At 44.0% G+C, this 22,132-nt stretch overlaps 1 protein-coding gene across 1 annotated transcript in view; it reads left to right on the top strand.

The window, feature by feature from the left end:
* The window catches only part of LOC124554047 (adenylate cyclase type 5-like), a 589,866-nt gene that overhangs the window by 310,613 nt on the left and 257,121 nt on the right, over window positions 1-22,132 (top strand). Inside the window, exons 4-5 of the mRNA XM_047128083.1 lie at window positions 7,954-8,100; window positions 13,498-13,656. Of these exons, the coding sequence (XP_046984039.1) occupies window positions 7,954-8,100; window positions 13,498-13,656 (306 nt within the window). The remainder of the gene's footprint in view (window positions 1-7,953; window positions 8,101-13,497; window positions 13,657-22,132) is intronic.

Here is a 22,132-nt window from a genome sequence, read left to right as displayed (position 1 = left end):
TGTCTCTCATTGTTGGAAAAAGCCAAAAGTCACTAGGAGCCAGGTCAGGTGAGTAGGGAGCATGAGGAATCACTTCAAAGTTGTTATCACGAAAAAACTGTTGCGTAACGTTAGCTCGATGTGCGGGTGCGTTGTCTTGGTGAAACAACACACGCGCAGCCCTTCCCGGACGTTTTTGTTGCAGTGCAGGAAGGAATTTGTTCTTCAAAACATTTTCGTAGGATGCACCTGTTACCGTAGTGCCCTTTGGAACGCAATGGGTAAGGATTACGCCCTCGCTGTCCCAGAACATGGACACCATCATTTTTTCAGCACTGGCGGTTACCCGAAATTTTTTTGGTGGCGGTGAATCTGTGTGCTTCCATTGAGCTGACTGGCGCTTTGTTTCTGGATTGAAAAATGGCATCCACGTCTCATCCATTGTCACAACCGACAAAAAGAAAGTCCCATTCGTGCTGTCGTTGCGTGTCAATATTGCTTGGCAACGTGCCACACCGGCAGCCGTGTGGTCGTCCGTCAGCATTCGTGGCACCCACCTGGATGACACTTTTCGCATTTTCAGGTCGTCATGCAGGATTGTGTGCACGGAACCCACAGAAATGCCAACTCTGGAGGCGATCTGTTCGACAGTCATTCGACGATCCCCCAAAACAATTCTCTCCACTTTCTCGATCATGTCGTCAGACCGGCTTGTGCGAGTCCGAGGTTGTTTCGGTTTTTTGTCACACGATGTTCTGCCTTCATTAAACTGTCGCACCCACGAACGCACCTTCGACACATCCACAACTCCATCATCACATGTGTCCTTCAACTGTCGATGAATTTCGATTGGTTTCACACCACGCAAATTCAGAAAACGAATGATTGCACGCTGTTCAAGTAAGGAAAACGTCGCCATATTAAGTATTTAAAACAGTTCTCATTCTTGCCGCTGGCGGCAAAATTCCATCTGTCGTACGGTTTTGCCATCTCTGGGACATATTGACAATGAACGCGGCCTCATTTTAAAACAATGCGCATGTTTCTATCTCTTTCCAGTCCAGAGAAAAAAAATCAGAGGCCTTAGAACTTGAATGCACCTCATACGACGCGTCGCACTCAAAACTATGGCTGTGCACTATGCGCAACTGTTGTTGATATTTCTCATGGTGTGTGGTTTATGAAGTCAGTCACTATCATATGTAAGTTTACATTGCATTAAGAGTTATTTTCTTTTTGAAACTAAATGCAGACAACCTCAGATTCAGTTCTATTATCAGCAGCATGCTACACACGTCAGTTTTTCTTGTCTGCACTAACCGTTTCATTCATGAAACGTTTGTAACTGCTTTTGTTTGTATACAGTCGAACAATTGCCGTGTGTTCTGACGAGCAGTGAATGTGAAATTCGATGTCGTACTGATACTGCTAAAGTGTTTTGTGTCCAGATGTCACCAACTAGGAGATACTCTTACTTCAAAACGATTTGACTCTGCTACAAATTTTGATGAAAGAATACGAAATAGATCAGCTGTAATAAGTAGACATGCAATGGCTATCTATGTTGTAAGTGGGACTAGTAATGTATCTTTGCAGGACGGCACAATCTAAGGTTGTATGTAAGCCATAATGTGAGCTCGTGTACGCATTTCCCTTTACACGTACAATTCTACTTTATTGTTCCATCTTCATCGTTATCTTCGGTGGTAAGTTATTCTGAAACATAATAAAACAAACTCATCTCCTTCTGCACTATTCAGCAATCCATTTTAGAGCAGTGCCTACTGAAAGTGAGTTGCTTAATACTCTACTTTCATTGATAGAAGTGTCACACTTTTCTATACCGTAACTGTCCAAGTCGATGATCTGGCTTAATTCATGAGATTGAAAGGAATCGATGCCGTTATTACCACTTGTTCACTAAACGAGAATGGTATCCTTTGTCAGATCTAGTAGAAAATTATAAATCAGCGTTGAGGATTTGAAGAGTTGAATATGTATCCCACATTCCTTTTATCTTTGGGGTGTAGACTCCATCATAGGAATAATTGTGAGTCAAACGTGAAAGGCATTAAGGGAACTTCTGCGGCCTTAATATCTGCAGCACGAGCTCAATAATTCTGGAAGATTCGAAACAAGAATGGGCATTTGGTCTCTGTTTGAAAGAGCAGTTGATCAATCAACAAAAATAACTGAGAAACATAATGATATCTTTGGGAAACGCAGTACGGTGGATAGTACCAGCAAAGCTTAGGCACCTGTTAATGTGAGATATATTGTTCTTGTTCTAAATGGGCACTCCATTCAGTGGCACATACAGAGGGGAACGTGTGGCAGCACTTCACTCAGTGATGTATACAGAGTGTAGTGTGTGGCAGCACTTTATAGAGTGGCATGTACAGAATGTAACGTGTGGCAGCACTTCATTCAGCAACACATACAGAGTGTAGCATGTGGCAGCACTTCATTCAATGGCACGTACAGAGTGTAGCGTGTGGAAGCACTTCATTCAGCTACATGTACAGAGTGTAGTGTGTGGCAGCACTTTATACAGTAGCATATACAGAATGTAACGTGTGGCAGCACTTCATTCAGCAACACATACAGAGTGTAGCATATGGCAACACTTCATTCAGTGGCACGTACAGAGTGTAGCGTGTGGAAGCACTTCATTCAGCTACATGTACAGAGTGTAGTGTGTGGCAGCACTTCATTCAGTGGCATGTTCGGAGTGTAGTGTGTGGCAGCACTTGATTCAGCGGCTTGTATAGAGTATAGTGTGTGGCAGCACTTCATTCAGTGGCATGTACAGAATGGAACGTGTCAGCACCTAATTTAGCGACACATACAGATTGTATCATGTCTCAGCACTTCCTTCAGTATCATGTACAGAGTGGAACATGTGGTAGCACTTCATTCAGTGACATGTACAGAGTGTAATGTGTGGCAGCACTTCGTTCAGCGACATGTACAGAGTGAAATGTGTGGCAGCACTTCATTCAGTGACACGTACAGAGTTCAACGTGTGGCAGCACTTCATTCAGTGGCACATGCAGAGTGTAGGGTGCCTCAGAACTTCCTTCAGTGGCACGTACAGAGTGTAACGGCGGCCGTGGCGTGCCAAACCACACAGGTGCTGGATGTGCGGGTCGCGTGTGAGCCGAGGCTTGGCTGGCCTGTCTCAGCTTTGCTCGATCCTTCTTGGAAGTACTTGGTACAGCGTGACTTTTCATTTAGTATTGCAGCGTGGTATTTTTTGGTCGGAAGGAATCTCTACACTTCGCTGGTATCGTGGTATCAGCGCTGTTTACCTATCGCTATTTGTTCATGGTGTGAAGGGTGTTCACATGTCCAGTGGCTGTTTGCGCTAAAAGAGGCAGTACAGAGGTGTACCGTCACAAGCCTTTAGAAATGAATGAGAATGACAGAGGGGAGAATTCTTAATATCTATCATACAGTATCTACCACACAGTCGCATAATCGATGGGTACCGCAAGTTTGCTATGAAACGATATAACAATACAATGAAAGAAAAAGCAATTACAACGATCTAGAGATAGAATGGATTGCTCTGTATGTAAAGAAGCATGTTGCATTACATTTGCAAACGTAGAGCATGTGAAGAGATTGGTGGTAGGAACAGAAAAATTTCTGAAGTTGTACGCGTAGTTGCACTGTAACTTCTGACAGTTCTTGATGAAAGTGAAATGGGAATATGGAGAGTTTACATATAACTGCAAAGTGCGCTCCTGAAACGATTTTTCCATTTAAAACCGATTGATGCCGATTTCATGAGTAAAAAGGGAATTCAGAAATTGCATTTTTAGTGGACGTGATTGAACACTGCCAACAGTAAGACACTGCAAGGTGAGAAACAACTTATTTCTGATGTGATGGGGATGCATATAGAAAGAAACTCACATGTAGAAGGGACAAATTCAGGCAATCACAGTGCATTTTCCTGTGCTCGCTGGCGTTAAAGAAAACGTGAGATTCGAAGAATCCCTTGTGACCTTGAAGGAATTACAAGAGTAGTTTTGTAACGTTCTGAGGACACTGCCAAGTAACATGTACTTTCGATCTCATTTCGAGACTGTTTGATGTTTCACCTGAAAGTGTCTCTGTGCATTTGCAGATGCAACTGATTGATCTGTGATGTAATTTCCATTATAAAGACAATTCCTTTACGTTAAAACTGTCCACGTCATCTACATTGTTTTGCTGGACGAGGTGGCCGAGCGGTTCTAGGCGCTACAGCCTGAACCCGCGCGACCGCTACGGTCGCAGGTTCGAATCCTGTCCCATAGTGCTCAGAGCCATTTGAACCATTTTGAACGCCGTTACAGTTGGTAAGAGCTAGTGGTAGGGTACGAGTGTGATGCGGACCCCATAAAGCCATGGAGCCAAATTGTCAGCATGGCACTGTGTAATCTGACGTTGGGTCAATAATCATATGGGCTGTCTTTACATGGAACAGATTGGATCCTCTGGTCCAACTGAAATGATCATTGACTGGATATGGTTATGTTCAGTTACTCCGAGACCATTTACAGTCCTTCATGGAGTTTTCCAAATAACGATGGCACTTGAATGGATGACAATGCACCATATCATCGGCCACAGCTGTTTGTGACTGGCTGAAGAAAATCCTGCACAATTAAAGGGAATGATTTGCCCACCCAGATCGGCCGACGTGAATTGGATCTACAACTACATCTACATCCATACTCCGCAAGCCACCTGACGGTATGAGGCGGAGGGTACCTTGAGTACCTTTATCGGTTCTCCCTTCTACTCCAGTCTCGTATTGTTCGTGGAAAGAAAGATTATCGGTATGCTTCTGTGTGGGCTCTGATCTCTTTGATTTTATCCTCATGGTTTCTTCGCGAGATGTACGTAGGAGGGAGCAATATACTGCTTCACTCCTCGGTGAAGGTATGTTCTCGAGACTTCAACAAGAGCCCATACCGAGCTACTGATCGTCTCTCTTTCAGAGTCTTCCACTGGAGTTTATCTATCATCTCCGTAACGCTTTCGTGATCACTTAATGATCCTGTAACGAAGCGCGCTGCTCTCCGTTGGATCTTCTCTTTCTCTTCTATCAAGACTATCTGGTATGGATCCCGCTGTGGTGAGCAGTATTCAAGCAGTCGGCGAACAAGTGTACGGTAACCTACTTCCTTTGTTTTCGGACTGCATTTCCTTAGGATTCCTCCAATGAATCTCAGTCTGGCATCTGATTTACCAACGATTAATTTTATATGGTCCTTCCACTTTAAATCACTCCTAATGCCTACTCCCAGATAATTTATGGAATTAACTGCTTCCAGTTGCTGACCTGCTATATTGTAGCTAAATGATAAAGGATCTTTCTTTCTATGTATTCGCAGCACATTACACTTGTCTACATTGAGATTCAGTTGTGGTTGTGGAACGTAATAGGGACGTCTACCTGTGCACAACATTCTAAACTGGCAACACTTTCGTATTTGGTGGTGGCGTGCTCTTCAGTCCAGAGACTGGTTTGATGCAGCTCTCCATGCCACTCTATCCTGTGCAAGGTTCTTCATCTTCCAGTACCTACTGCAACCTACATCCTTCTGAATCCGTTTAGTGTATTCATCTCTTGGTCTCCCTCTACGATTTTTACCCTACACGCTGCCCTCCAATACTAAATTGGTGATCCCTTGATGCCTCAGAATATGCCCTACCAACCGATCCCTTCTTCTAGACAAGTTGTGCCACAAATTTCTCTTCTCCCCAATTCTATTCAATACGTTCACATTAGTTATGTGATCTATCCATCTAATCTTCAGCATTATTCTGTAGCACCACATTTCGAAAGCGTCAGTTCTCTTCTTGTCTAAACTATTTATCGTCCATGTTTCACTTCCATGCATGGCTACACTCCATACAAATACTTTCAGAAACGACTTCCAGACACTTAAATCTATACTCGATGTTAACAAATTTCTCTTCTTCAGGAACGATTTCCTTGCCATTGCCAGTCTACATTTTATATCCTCTCTACTTCGACCATCATCAGTTATTTTGCTCCCCAAATAGCAAAACTCCTTTACTACTTTGAACGTCTCATTTCCTAATCTAATTCCTGCAGCATCATCCGATTTAATTCGACGACATTTCATTATCCTCGTTTTGCTTTTGTTGATGTTCATGTTATATCCTCCTTTAAAGACACTGTCCATTCCGTTCAGCTGCTCTTCCAGGTCCTTTGATGTCTCTGACAGAATTACAATGTCATCGGCGAACCTCAAAGCTTTTATTTCTTCTCCATGGATTTTAATTCCAACTCCGAATTTTTCTTTTGTTTCCTTTAATGCTTGCTCAATATACAGATTGAATAACATCGGGGAGAGGCTACAATCCTGTCTCTCTCCCTTCCCAACCACTGCTTCCCTTTCATGCCCCTCGACTCTTATAACTGCCATCTGGTTTCTGTACAAATTGTAAATAGCCTTTCGCTCCCTGTATTTTACCCCTGCCACCTTCAGAATTCGAAAGAGAGTATTCCAGTCAAGATTGCCAAAAACTTTCTCTAAGTCTACAAATGCTAGAAACATAGGTTTGCCTTTGCTTAATCTTTCTTCTAAGATAAGTCGTAGTGTCAGTATTGCCTCACGTGTTCCAACATTTCTACGGAATCCAAACTGATCTTCCCCTAGGTCGGCTTCTACCAGTTTTTCCATTCGTCTGTGAAGAATTTGTGTTAGTATTTTGTAGCCGTGGCTTATTAAACTGATTGTTTGGTAGTTTTCACATCTGTCAACATCTGCTTTCTTTGGAACAGGAATTATTATATTCTTATTGAAGTCTGAGGTATTTCGCCTGTCTCATACATCTTGCTCACCAGATGGTAAAGTTTTGTTAGGCCTGGCTCTCCCAAGGCTGTCAGTAGTTGTAATGCAATGTTGTCTACTGCCGGGGCCGTGTTTCGACTTTCAGTGCTCTGTCAAACACTCCACGCAGTATCATATCTCCTGTTTCATCTTCATCCACATTCTCTTCCATTTCTATAATATTGTCCTCAAGAACATCGCCCTTGTATAGACCTTCTATATACTCCTTCCACCTTTCCGCTTTCCCTTCTTTGCTTAGAACTGCGTTTCCATCAACGCTCTTGTTATTCATACAAGTGGCTCCCTTTTTTCCAAAGGTGTCTTCAATTTTCCTGTTGGCAGTATCCATGTTACCCCTAGTGATATGTGCCTCTACATCCTTACAGTTGTCCTCTAGCCATCCCTGCTTAGCCATTTTGCACTTCCTGTCGATCTCATTTTTGAGAAGTTTGTATTCCTTTTCGCCTGCTTCATTTAATGCATTAACTCCTGTCATCAATGAAATTCAATATCTCTTCTGCTACCCAAGGATTTTTATTAGCTCTCGTCTTTTTACCTACTTGATCCTTTGCTACCTCCACTATTTCGTCTGTGAAAGCTACCCATTCTTCTTCTACTGTATTTCTTTCCCCCATTATTGTCAATCGTTCCCTAATGCTCTCTCTGAAGCTCTCTAACACCTCTGGTTCTTTCAGTTTATCCAGGTCCCATCTGCTCAAATTCCTACCTTTTTTCAGTTTCCTCAGTTTTACTCTACAGTTCATAACCAATAGATTGCGGTCAGAGTCCACATCTGCCCCTGGAAATGTGTTTCGCAATTATGGACCTTTATACAGGCAGCATGGCTCGATACTTCTGCAGGGGACTTCCAACAACTTGTTAAGTCAACTCCCCATCGAGTTGATGCACTATGCCGGACAAATGGAGGTTCAACACGATGTTAACAGCTGTCGCACGACTGGGGTCTCCTCAGTGTATAAGAGCAGTGAAGTGTACGCTACTGCTGCTTCCCCTCCCTGCTTCCTGGACGTAACCACGGCGGTGCTGCCACTTTCAGCAAGTAGCCACTTTCGTTTTCCGAGCAATACAATGGCTGGTTTGTTCCTGTGTGCAGGTTCGACCGTCTGGCGGCGGAGCACCACTGCCTGCGCATCAAGCTGCTGGGGGACTGCTACTACTGCGTGTCCGGCCTGCCAGAGCCCCGGCCCGACCACGCCCACTGCTGCGTCGAGATGGGCCTCGACATGATCGACGCCATCGCGTAAGTACCCTCCACCACCTACTTACCTCGTGTACTCCCACATGTGATATATTTCTAATGGGCATCGATCTGGACAAATAGTGCCAGGGATTTCAGCAAGCTGCGCCAGCTACACAGAGCGAGGTCACTCAAACCTGTCGATCTGCCAATTGCTGACCTGTCGCACACCGCTGTGGCTCCTGCAGCGTTGCAATGAGCGGACACTCCCAGCCGAGTTGACTGACGGATCACAGGCAAACACTTCACTGCACAACTGGACTTCTCTGTCCGTAGTGCTGATGCACGTGTCTACCAGTTGGGATACTCAAGAGTGTGTTCCTCCTAGGTCCTAGGCACCTAACAGAAGACCATAAAGAGCAACGAAGGGCCGTTTGCGCGGAACTGATTGCCCATTGCGAAGCTCATTGCGACCATTTTTGTCCGATCATCGTCAGTCCATGGAGTGGCGCCTCACCACCTCTCCGTCAAAGAAAAAGTTCAAAGCTGATTTAAAGCCATGGTGACAGTCTTCTGGGAGTCTCAAGAGTGCAGTGTCTGCTTTCATGGTGCAATGACCAACTCTGAAGGGCGTCGTGCTATCTTCAGTAAACTGAAGGAACGACTTTAGTGTGTTCATCGCCCCAAAAATGCAAACGAGCTTGTGCTTCTCCATGTCAACGCCTCACATAAGACTGTGCACCCGAGAGGAGCTCACGAAACTTCGCTGGACTGTTCTTTCTCATCAACCTTACAGCCCAGATTCCGCATCTTCTGACTTCCATCTGTTAGGCCTAATGAAGGATGCACGCCGTGGGAAGCAGCACGTTGATGCTGGGGAGGCTACTGGTACCGCAAAGTGCTGGCTCTGATGGCGACCAGTAGATTGGTACCACACAGGCATGCAGGCCTCCCAAAAAGTTGGCGTAAGACCGTCGCACTAACCGGAGGTTGTGTGTTAAAAAATAGTGTTTTGTTGTCAAAAGAGTCTGTAATAATACAGTGTACTGGAATCTGTAATAAAACCAAACTGCTTCTACAAAAAAATTAGTTACATTACTTATTGAACGCTCCTTGTAAAAGGTAAAGGTACACTACTGGCCATTAAAATTGCTACACCAAGAAGAAATGCAGATAATAAACTCATATTCGTTGGACAGATATAATATAATAGAACTAACATGTGATTACATATTCACGCAATTTGGGTGCATAGACCCTGAGAAATCAGTACCCAGAACAACCACTTCTGGCCCTAATAACGGCCTTGATACACCTGGAAATTGAGTCAAACAGAGCTTGGATGGGCTGTACAGGTACAGCTGCCCGTGCAGCTTCAACACGATACCACAGTTCATCAACAGTAGTGACTGGCGTATTGTGACGAGCCAGTTGCTCGGCCACCATTGACCAAACGTTTTCAATTGGTGAGAGATAAGGAGAATGTGCTGGCCATGGCAGCAGTCGAACATTTTCTGTATCCAGAAAGGCCCGTACAGGACCTGCAACATGTGGTCGTGCATTATGCTGCTGAAATGTAGGGTTTCGCAGGGATCGAATGGAGGGTAGAGCCATGGGTCGTAACACATCTGAAATGTAACGTCCACTGTTCAAAGTGCCGTCAATGCGAACAAGAGGTGACCGAGACGTGTAACCAATGGCACGCCATACCATCACGTCTGGTGATACGCCAGTATGGCGATGGCGAATACACGCTTCCAATGCGCGTTCACCGCGATGTCGCCAAACTCGGTTGCGACCATCGTGATGCTGTAAACAGAACCTGGATTCATCCGAAAAAATGACGTTTTGCCATTCCTGCACGCAGGTTCGTCGTCGAGTACACCATCGCAGGCGCTCCTGTCTGTGATGCTGCGTCAAGGGTAACTGCAGCCACGGTCTCCGAGCTGATAGTCCGTGCTGCTGCAAACGTCGTCTAACTGTTGGTGCAGATGGTTGTTGTCTTGCAAAAGTCCCCATCTGTTGACTCAGGGATCGAGACGTGGCTGCACGATCCGTTACAGCCATGCGGATAAAATGCCTGTCATCTCGACTGCTAGTGATAGGAGGCCGTTGGAATCCAGCACAGCGTTCCATATTACTCTCCTGAACCCACCGATTCCATATTCTGCTAACAGTCATTGAATCACGAGCAACGCGAGCAGCAATGTCGCGATACGATAAACCGCAAACGCGATAGACTACAATCCGACCTTTGTCAAAGTCGGAAACGTGATGGTATGCATTTCTCCTCCTTACACGAGGCATCATAACAACGTTTCATCAGGCAACGCCGGTCCACTGCTGTTTGTGTACGAGAAATCGGTCGGAAACTGTCATCATGTCAGCACGTTGTAGGTGTCGCCACCGTCGCCAAACTTTTGTGAATGCTCTGAAAGGCTAATCATTTGAGTATCACAGCATCTTCTTCCTGTCGGTTAAATTTCGCGTCTGTAGTACGTCATCTTCGTGGTGTAGCAATTTTAATGGCCAGTAGTGTAGATATTTGAATTCGTTTTAAGGAATGGCGATGTTCATTGAAGAGCCATGCACTTTCAGTAACAAATTGAAGGGTCTTCACTGACAATGAAATGAAATGGTTGTAGGTACATTAAACGTAGGGTCTTCTGTGTGTGTGTGGGCGGGGGGGGGGGGGGGGATGGAAGACAGAAGGACGGGTGTAAATAAAATATATATGCCGTTGATTGATACCTATGGAAATGAAGGTAGATTTTTGGGGAGGATTGTGGGAAGACATAAAGCCAGGACGAATTTGGAGGGTGGGCAGGTCTGCAATGACAGGAGGGGATGGGATGCAGAGAGATGGAGATGGAGTGCAGTGTATACACATTTAATGTGTGATTGTTACTGCCACATATTAAAGAGCATCTGAAACACTAAAGTCTTTTGGGATATGTAACATCTGTACTATCACTCTATATCATAAAAGATAAACATCCTGTTGCGTGCCTCACACCTTATGACTGTATCATAACATACACACATCAACAAAAATTTTGCGTCACTCCATTAGATCGTGGATGTGTGAAGCTATTGTTTGTTCCTGTACCAGCAGGAAAGTCACCCCTAACGTTGGTTGCAAACATACACACAGTTACCATAAGCGTGACCTATGGGTTTAACACCACACTCAAATCGATTGCACCATTTTAGTCGAAACTGAAGCACCAGTAGGGTCATACTAGACACGTCTGTGGAACAGTAGAAGACCATCCATCATGCCATGAAGGACATTAGCAGTCAGTGATCGGGTCCACATAATCGCCTTGCACAGAAGGCTTGTCAACTGGCGAAATTGCTCGACATGTGCACTGTGGATAGAGTAATGTGGTGCCAACATGGAATCGGTTCCAATTAGTGTTGAGGACTTGCCCTGCACAGGCCCCATATTTTCGACAATTGCACAGGATGATCGATACTTACGACTTTTGAGTCAAAGGAACCGCATCAGTTTGTTAAGAGACAACTGCATGTTGCAAACCTCAATTTCCAAAGACCATGGCGAGGACTACATCGTACACCACAACACCGTTAGAGATGGGCAAGAAATCATGCACAACAGACGCCCCAGGATTAGCGTTGGGTGTTGTTTATGGGCCATACTCGGATCTGTTTGTATCCCAATAATCCCAGATAACGTGTTCACAGACCTGGTACTATCGAACTCCTCCAACACTGTGTCCCACCTATGCTACAAGGTGGTGGTGGAGTGACACCTAGATTGGCACTACGTGGGGCTACCGTATGCCTCTCATGGTTGTTGAGGCACCATCACTGATCGACAGTACAGGGATGAGATTCTGCAGCTGATAGTTTGACAGTATCACCAACATTTTGGCAACAATTTTGTCCTGATCGACGACAACTCGCATGGCTGCTGTGCTGTTCTTGTGAACTCGTTCCTTCACCATGCTAGTATCACCAGAATGGAGTGCCCTAGCTATTCCCTGAACGTGAATCCAATCGTGCATGTGTGGGATCGACCGAAACGAGCTATTTTGGGGCGTCGACAGCTACTATGTAATCTGTGCGACTTACACAGACTCCACATTGAAGAATGGGCCAATTTGTACCAGGACAAGCTTGATGATCTCATCGATAATATGCCACTATGGAGTCAAGCCTGAATCTGAGCCAGAGTACATTCCATTGACGTTGCTCTGGAGTGCAGTGGAAAAAAGAACCCTATGGGCGACAGGCGATTTTGTCCTTAAACATTTTTTTTGGCAGACTGCAAATGCATATGTACAGGGTGAATCAGGAGGAAAGTTACATGCTTTGAGGGGGATAGTATTAGTGATTCTGAACAAAAAACTTCATATGGACGTATACTTATTCCGAATGGTTTCCCTGACAGAACACATTTAATATCACTTTTGTAAGTATTTCTTGAATAACTCGATAACCGCACTCTCCAGCGAAAACCTGTGACAATACAAAATTACACTATATTAAATTTCCTACAAAATAGGTACTATTCATTATTTTCTCTAGAACTAATGGTCTGTGCGAAGAGAGCGCGAGAATGCTGAAAAACTCGCTCGACACGCATGAGCTGTAGCTTACGTAGTTTTTGTAGGCAAATTTGAGGTAGTTTCTCAACTCGACAGACGACAAGTGTCCCGTATCAAACTGTTCGTCTCAACTAGCTACCTCAATATGCTACCTCAAATTGGCCTACAAGATCTACGTAAGCTACAGTGCATGGGCGTCGAGCGAGTTTTTCAACATTCTCGCGCTCTCTTCGCACAGACCATTAGTTATAGAGGAAAAAATGATAAGGATCTTTTTTGTAGGAAATTTAATATAGTTTAATTTTCTACTGCGACGCGTTTTCGCTGGACGGTGCGGTTTTCGAGTTATTCAAAGAAAACTTACAAAAGTGATATTAAATGTGTTCTATCTCGGAAACCATTCGGAATAGGGCATACGTCCACATGAAGTTTTTTGTTCATGATCACTAATCCTATCACCCGTCAAAGCATGTACCTTTCCTCCTGACTCACCCTGTATATTGTCATATGCTAAAGGACAGTACAAATAGTGTGCTGTTTTTGGTATTTTTATGTAATGTAACTGTTTTATGAATGGCATAATGTTAGTGCAGCTCTGTATGTATGTTGTTTATGTTTTGCATTTTTCATTTACAGTCAGAGACTACTACAAAACAAGAAATTAACTACCCTTTGTAATTATTGAAGAGCGTTTGCGACGAAAAGGAGTGGGCCTAAGATTCAACCTTGTGGGACACAACTAACATAAATTTCCGCTAACGACAAATCTTTGCCTGGTCCATAGTATCTATACTACGCAGCACAGTGGTACTGACTACTTTTGTCATTCGAGATGTAAACCATTACTTCCACCACACGTTCATTACGCAGAATCTCGTGCCCGCAGGCTGGTGCGCGAGGTGATGGGCGTGAACGTGAACATGCGCGTCGGCATCCACACGGGCCGCGTGCACTGCGGCGTGCTGGGCCTGCGCAAGTGGCAGTTCGACGTCTGGTCCAACGACGTCACGCTGGCCAACTACATGGAGAGCGGCGGCCTGCCGGGGTAAGTGGGCTGCGGAACCCAGCATAGCGTCCAGGCCTGCGACGCAGTCCCCTGAAGGCGTCTTCCACCCTCGACGTTTCGGCCTCCTCTGCCAAGGCCCTCTTCAGAAAAGTTCTTGTGTCGTGAGAGGCTGAATACTGAACTGCCCTTGGACACCAGTAGACCAGGCAGAGGAATTGAAATTGCTACATGTACATACTCCGCTCCGCAAGCCACTGTTTACCGCTTAGCAGAGGGTACACCATACCAGTGTTATTCATTTTCTTTCCTATTCCATTAACGTACTGAGCAACTGTCTATATTCGCGCGTACGCACCCTAATCTCTCTTATCTTACTTTTTTTAAACCCTACACGAAAGTAGTAGCCCATTTCAACAACAGATAATTTCTTTTAGAATGATGTTCCAGTTGAAATGATAATGGCTACAGTACTAAAAACACACCGAAGAGCCAAAGAAACTGGTGTAGGGTCTGTTACTGTCCTTCAAAGTAGTGACCAGCGTTGTGCAGAACCCGTTGCCAGCGATGTGGAAGGCGTAGTATACAGTTAGCAGAGCCTGTTGTGTTGATTGTGCGAATGGAGCGGTCTACTGCCTGTCGAATCTCTGGAACAGTTCTGAAGCGAATGCCACGAAGTGGTTTCTTCTCCTTCGGAATCGAATCAAAATCACAAGAACTTAAGTGCGGGGAGTTCGGTGGATGATACAGTACTTTCCAGTCCCATCGACCAAACAGAGCAGCCACAGCTTGCGCTGTATGCGCCCGCACATTGTCGTGCAAAATGATGGGTGGATTGCGCAGTAAGTGTCGCCGCTTCTTTCGCAAAGCTGGTCGTAGGTGATGCTCCAAAAACGAACAGAAATACTGTGCACTGACGGTGTGCTGTGGAGGAACGTAATGCGTTAGGGTAACACCGTCACAGTCGTACACGGGAATCACTATAACTTTAGACCGCTCCATTCGCACCATAAACAGAAAAGCCTCAGGTAACGGTATACTACGCCTTCCACATCGCTGGCAACGGGTTGTACACAACGCTGGTGACTACTTTGAAGGACAGTAAGAGGTGCAAACACGTGACTCTGTTGTATCGGCTATGAATAAACAGTTGCCACTATTTAAGTACCAACCCTCGCACTAAAAATCAGTGGGAGAAAACGGAGACAGTGGAAAAGAGACATTCACAGTAAGTGGCAGTGAGAGAAGATGCTGAGTTCTTGTATGAAAGGTTCACAAAAGAGAGACAGCATAATATGATTTAGAATGTTCTGTGTTCGAAAACTGTTAATATGTTTGCTTCACATAAGTTTTTGGTGAGGAAAGCCGAATCGAGATTGAGACACATGCTTTTCTGTTGTTGTTGTTCTGGTCTTCAGTCCTGAGACTGGTTTGATGCAGCTCTCCATGCTACTCTATCCTGTGCAAGCTTCTTCATCTCCCAGTACCTACTGCAACCTACATCCTTCTGAATATGCATAGTGAATTCATCTCTTGGTCTCCCTCTACGATTTTTACCCTCCAAGCTGCCCTCCAATGCTAAATTTGTGAGCCCTTGATGCCTCAGAACATGTCCTACCAACCGGTCCCTTCTTCTTGTCAAGTTGTGCCACAAACTCCTCGTCTCCCCAATTCTATTCAATACCTCCTCATTAGTTATGTGATCCATCCATCTAATCTTCAGCATTCTTCTGTAGCACCACATTTCGAAAGCTTCTATTCTCTTCTTGTCCAAACTATTTATCTTCCATGTTTCACTTCCATACATGGCTACACTCCATACAAATACTTTCAGAAACGACTTCCTGACACTTAAATCTATACTCGATGTTAACAAATTTCTCTTCTTCAGAAACGCTTTCCTTGCCTTTGCCAGTCTACATTTTATATCCTCTTTACTTTGACCATCATCAGTTATTTTGCTCCCCAAACAGCAAAACTCACCTACTACTTTAAGTGTCTCATTTCCTAATCTAATTCCCTCAGCATCACCCGACTTAATTCGACTACATTCCATTATCCTCGTTTTGCTTTTGTTGATGTTCATCTTATATCCTCCTTTCAAGACACCGTCCATTCCGTTAAACTGCTCTTCCAGGTCCTTTGCTGTCTCTGACAGAATTACAATCGGTGAATCTCAAAGTTTTTATTTCTTCTCCATGGATTTTAATACCTACTCCGAATTTTTCTTTTGTTTCCTTCACTGCTTGCTCAATATACAGATTGAATAACATCGGGGAGAGGCTACAACCCTGTCTCACACCCTTCCCAACCAGTCCTTCCCTTTCACGCCCCTCAACTCTTATAACTGCCATCTGGTTTCTGTACAAATTGTAAATAACCTTTCGCTCACTGTATTTTACCCCTACCACCTTCAGAATTTGAAAGAGAGTATTCCAGTCAACATTGTCGAAATCTTTCTCTATATAAATGCTAGAAAAGTAGTTTTGCCTTTCCTTATTCTTTCTTCTAAGATGAGTCGTAAGGTCAGTATTGCCTCACATGTTCCAACATTTCTGCGGAATCCAAACTGATCTTCCCCGAGGTCGGCTTCTACCAGTTTTTCCATTCGTCTGTAAAGAATTCTCGTTAGTATTTTGCAGCTGTGACTTATTAAACTGATTGTTCGGTAATTTTCACATCTGTCAACACCTGCTTTCTTTGGAATTGGAATTATTATATTCTTCTTCTAGTCTGAGGATATTTCGCCTGTCTCATACATCTTGCTCACCAGATGGTAGAGTTTTATCAGGACTGGCTCTCCCAAGGCCGTCAGTAGTTCTAATGGAATGTTGTCTACTCCCGGGGCCTTGTTTCGACTCAGGTCTTTGAGTGCTCTGTCAAACTCTTCACGCAGTACCGTATCTTCCATTCCATCTTCATCTACCTCCTCTTCCAGTTCCATAATATTGTCCTCAAATACATTGCCCTTGTATAGTCCCTCTATATACTCCTTCCACCTTTCTGCTTTCCCTTCTTTACTTAGAACTGGGTTTCCATCTGAGGTCTTGATATTCATACAAGTGGCTCTCTTTTCTCCAAAGGTCTCTTTAATTTTCCTGTAGGCAGTATCCATGTTGCCCCTAGTGATATGTGCCTCTACATCCTTACGTTTGTCCTCTAGCCATCCCTATCGATCTCATTTTTGACACTTTTGTATTCCTTTTTGCCTGCTTTATTTAATGCATTTTTGTATTTTCTCCTTACATCAATTAAATTCAATATCTCTTCTGTTACCCAAGGATTTCTACTACCCCTCGTCTTTTTACCTACTTGATCCTCTGCTACCTTCACTATTTCGTTTCTCAAAGCTACCCATTCTTCTTCTACTGTGTTTCTTTCCCCCATTCCTGTCAATTGTACCCCTATGCTCTCCCTGAAACTCTTTAGAACCTCTGGTTCTTTCAGTTTATCCAGGTCCCATCTCCTTAAATTCCCACCTTTTTGCAGTTTCTTCAGTTTTAATCTACAATTCATAACCAATAGGTTGTGGTCAGATTCCACATCTGCCCCTAGAAATGTCTTACAATTTAAAACCTGGTTCCTAAATCTCTGTCTTACCAGTATATAATATTTATGATACATTCTGTTACAGTCTTTTAAAGAGGATATTCGCCTTTCTTGTGCTCCGAGACGAACAATTTTCCGCCGTCTCTAAATACTTTTATTATATGACTTGCTGAAGATGTTCACTGCTAATCACGCAATTAGATATTATCAGGTTGTTCCTCTTTGTTCTGTGCATTATCTTACATTTACCCACACTTAAAGCGATCTGCTATACTGTAGATTATCCCAAGTGGAACTGTCCAAGTGGTTCTACAGTTCCATACGGTTGTTCAACAACGAACCTTTTCTGTATATAATGGCATAATCATGGAACAACCTTGCGTGCTGCTGGCTCTACTCGGTAAATCACTTGCATACAGTGCACACATCAGAGGTCCTACGACGATTTCTTGGGGCCAGCCAATAACATATTTGCAAAGATACTCCTTAGGATTGTTGTGTGATGAAGTCAGAGGAGAAATATAATGCGACCACACAGTTCAGATATTTTTGGCATCAGTGAGAACGGCTATGAAAACCTGCAGACTTACACTGACGTAACAAAAATTAAGGGATACAGGTATGCACGTATAGAAATGGCTGTAGCACCACGTACACAAGTTATAAAGGGGCAGTGCGTTGGCGAAGTCGTCGTTTCGTGTGGTGGTTCGTGTGAAAAGGTTACCAACGTGATAATGGCCGCACGACGTTAATTAATAGACTTTGAACGATGAGTGACTGTTATGGATAGACGCATGGGACATTCCATTTCGAAAATCATTAGGAAATTCAATATCCCAAGTGGTACAGTCTCAACAGTGTGTCGAGGACACCAAATTTCAGGCATTACCTCTCTCCATGGACAACTCAGCGGCCGACGGCCTTCACTTAACGACCGAGAGCAGTGGCCTTTACATAGAGTTGTCAGTACTAACAGACAAGTACACTGCGTGAAATAACCGCTGAAATCACTGTGGGACGTACGGCGATCTTATCCGTTAGGACAGTCTGGTGAAAGTTGACGTAACTGGTCTGTGACAGCAGACGACCGACGCGAGTGTCTTTGCTGACAGCACGACGTGGGCTGCAGCGCCGCTCCTGGCTTTGTGACCACATCGGCTGGACCCTAGATGACTGGAAAACCGTGACCTGGTCATATGAGTCTCGATTCCGGTTGGTAAGAGCTGATGGTAGGGTCTGAGTGTGGTGCAGACCTCACCGAGCCGTGAACCCAAGATGTCAGAAGGCACTGTGCAAGGTGGTGGTGGGTTCATAATGGTGTGGGCTGTGTTGGCGTGGATTGGACTGGGTCCTCTGATCCAGCTGAAACTAACATTGATTGGAAACTGCTGTGCTCGGTTATTTGCAGCAATGCCTGCACTTTGTGATTTCAAACAACAATGTCATGTCACTGGGCCACAATTGTTCGAGATTGCTTCCAAGGTCATTCTGGACAATTTGAGCGAGCGTTTTGGTAACTGAGATCATCTAACATGAATCCCATCGAAGATTTATGTGACATAATGGAGACGCCAGTTCGTTATCGACGATGGTCACATGGACTGAACGTGGGTGTTGCGCGAAACCTCCGGTACTGCTGTGGTCCAGGCTCAGCCACTGTCATACCAGAGGGACAGTACTGTACATTATGTGAAAGACAATTGAAATGGAAAATTCCAATAATTTCCAAAACTCGTTTTTACTCTCATTAAAACCGTTCACCATGCCCGTCTGGTGAGTTCTCTTGTGAGCTTTCAATTATTGAAACCTACACTGTCAAAGATCTTGTATCTCGACCTGCAAATGGGTGTTCATCCCTCATAGTGTACCTCCTTGAGAACGCATTCCCAGCTGTATGTCCACATGACGTTTTTGCTTCTTATAGTCTCAACGATCGTTTCCTGCAGTCCACTTGGCAAAATCGCCCTGTATTCTGTGTCAGTACAGGACACTTTCTTGTGATAAGATGAAGCTGTTTACGTAGCAGTGCCTCCCGCTACGCCCATGGTCTTCAATAAAAAATGATTTTTTCCCCAGTTGAACCACCCGATAAGCTGTCACACAGAGATGAATTCTGCTCGTCCCTTTGTCCACCACGCATGAAAGCTTTCTCTGAAATATTATTTTCTTGACGTAGTACACGTCAAATTAAAAAAAAGTGCTAGCAGCTATTTTTGTTATCTAGGATATTTTAGAAGATATAGTAAACATTATGGGAGATGGTTTCAAAGATTAATTCGAGTAAAACATTTCATATAACATTTGTCTGACTTTCATTGATTACAGGGGTACACCCAGTTATAGCGATAAGTTTTCGCTTTACTTGTTGGTACTCAGTTTGCTATAGCTCTAGCGACTGATTATCATTTTTGAATTTCAAGTGGCGAAGTTGTGCTTCAGTTTACACAATTGAATATTTCGCCTGTGATATGTCGCCCAATTATACTGTTTACTTTAAACATGAGACATGTCTTTATAAATCCCGTGTATAGCGACATGGAAGTCATGTACGGGTACTGATGTGGAAACGGTGCTTACGGTGCTTGTAGAGAATACATTAGACAATTTCCTAACAGCAGAGTATCAGCTCGAACAGTGTCGATGAACGTCGTCCTTTCAGAACCACACTCAAAAATTTTACTTGTACAAGAATATGGCGGACATTATGTACTTCACTTGCAAAGCATTCAACACCTTCGAGAAGGGGATAAAGGTAGACGATTGGCACTCAGTCGCTGGCTACCTGCAAATCACCGAATGATCCTATTAACAAAGTTTACTGACGAACCCGCTTTCACTCATGATGGTGTCAAAAACACACATAACTAACATTAGTGGTTCAAAATGGTTCAAATGGCTCTGACAAGGGAACCTCCCGATCGCACCCCCCTCAATTTAGTTACAAGTTGGCACAGTGGATAGGCCTTGAAAAACTGAACACAGATCAATTGAGAAAACAGGAAAAAGTTGTGTAGAACTGTGAAAAAATAAACAAAATATACAAACTGAGTAGTTCAAGGGAAGATAAGCAACAATAAAGACAAAAGGCACTCAGGAGCGCCGTGGTCTCGTGGTAACGTGAGCAGCTGCAGAACGAAAGGTCCTAGGTTCAAATCTTCCATCAAGTGTAAATTTTAATTTTTTATTTTCAGTTTATGTGACAAACTCTTATGTTTTCATCACTTTTTTGGGAGTGATTATCACATCCACAAGAAAACCTAAATCGAGCAAGGTAGAGGAATCTTTTTACCCATTCGCCAAGTGTACAAGTAAGGTGGGTCCACAACATATTCCTGTCATGTGACGCACATGCCGTCACCAGTGTCGTATAGAATATATCAGATGTGTTTTCCTGTGGAGGAACCGGTTGACCTATGACCTTACGATCAAATGTTTTCTGTTCCCATTGGAGGGGCACGTCCTTTCGTCTACTAATCGCACGGTTTTGCAGTGCGGTCACAAAACACAGACACTAAACTTATTACAGTGAACAGAGATGTCAATGAACGAACGGACAGATAATAACTATGCAAAATTAAAGAAAGTAAAATTTTCAGTCGCGGGAAGGCTTGAACCAAGAATTTTTCGTTCAGCAGCTGCTCACGCTACCACGGGACCACGGCGCTTCTAAGCACATTTCGTCCATGATGTTGCTTATGTGGCCCATGGACTACTCAGTTTGTATATTTTGCTTATTTTTTCACAGTTCCACACAACTTCTTCCTGTTTTCTCAATTGATCTGTGTTCAGTTTATCAAGGCCTATCCACTGTGCCAACTTATAACTAAATCTGAGGGGGGTGCGATGGGGAGGTTCCCTTGTGAGCACTATGGGACTGAACATCTGAGGTCATCAGCCCCTAGATTTAGAACTACTTAAACCTACCTAACCTAAGGACATCACACACATCCATGCCCGAGGCAGGGTACGAACCTGCTACCGTAGCAGCAGCGCGGTTTCGGACTGAAGCGCATAGAACCGCTCGGCCACAGCGGCCGGCTAACATTAGTGGTCCGACGAAAAGCCACACGCCTTCGTGGAAGCATACATACAAGAACGGTCTCTGTAAATGTGTGGTGCGGGATGGTAGACAGTCAGTTTATTGGGCCTTTCATGTTCCTGCTTTGTCTTCCGAGCACCGTATATGTCGTCTGTCTTGTAAACCAGCATTACTGATAGAGGTTGCTTTGGCTGAGGTTATGGTTATGTTATTCCAAAATGACAGGACCTCAGCACATTCTACTTACCAGGTCTGAAGCTATCATTCCCTGGAAGAAGGATCGTCAGGAATCTTTACGTTTCTGGGCCACCAAGATCACCGGACCGCACCCCCATTAGATTTTTGTCTGTGGGGATGGCTAAAAGGCGAAGTTCACAAAGGTACACGAAGCACAAAATGCGAATCGATCACTGAAATTTTGCATAGCGCTGCCGTCATAAAAGCACGCCAAGATGACTACAGAATAGCTACACACTCCGGTGCTTGGAGAATTCGTAAGCGTACTCAGTTCGCAGGTGAAATTTATGGAAATGCAAATTGTACTTAATTACTTACGTTTGCTGACCGTATTGTACCACTGTTGAGTTATTCTAATGAATAAAACGAAGACTATGTTACGTGGAAAGTATTATTCGAGTTAGGCTTTGTTACCACCTCTTAAAATATTTGCTACCAGCTGAATTACATCCACTTCTCTTCGTACTTATTTTCATTTTGCTCCTTGTCTGATTCATTTCTTCGGTGTCCTTTCTGTTTTCACCTCTTCAGTCCACCACTGGCAAGATCTCCTTCTCTTTCATGTTTCAGCATCCTGTAAAATGTTAATATTACTTAACACACTAAACGTTAATACACTGTTCACTACCTTCTGAATGTCAGTCTCAGTTAAATTTATCTCAGTTTCTATCACTTCCACTTTTTCTTGATGCG

This window comes from Schistocerca americana, chromosome 11 (assembly GCF_021461395.2).
Source record: "Schistocerca americana isolate TAMUIC-IGC-003095 chromosome 11, iqSchAmer2.1, whole genome shotgun sequence".
NCBI lineage: Eukaryota > Metazoa > Arthropoda > Insecta > Orthoptera > Acrididae > Schistocerca > Schistocerca americana.
Note: the sequence above shows the minus strand (reverse complement) of the source record. Positions and strands in the feature narration are given on the sequence as shown.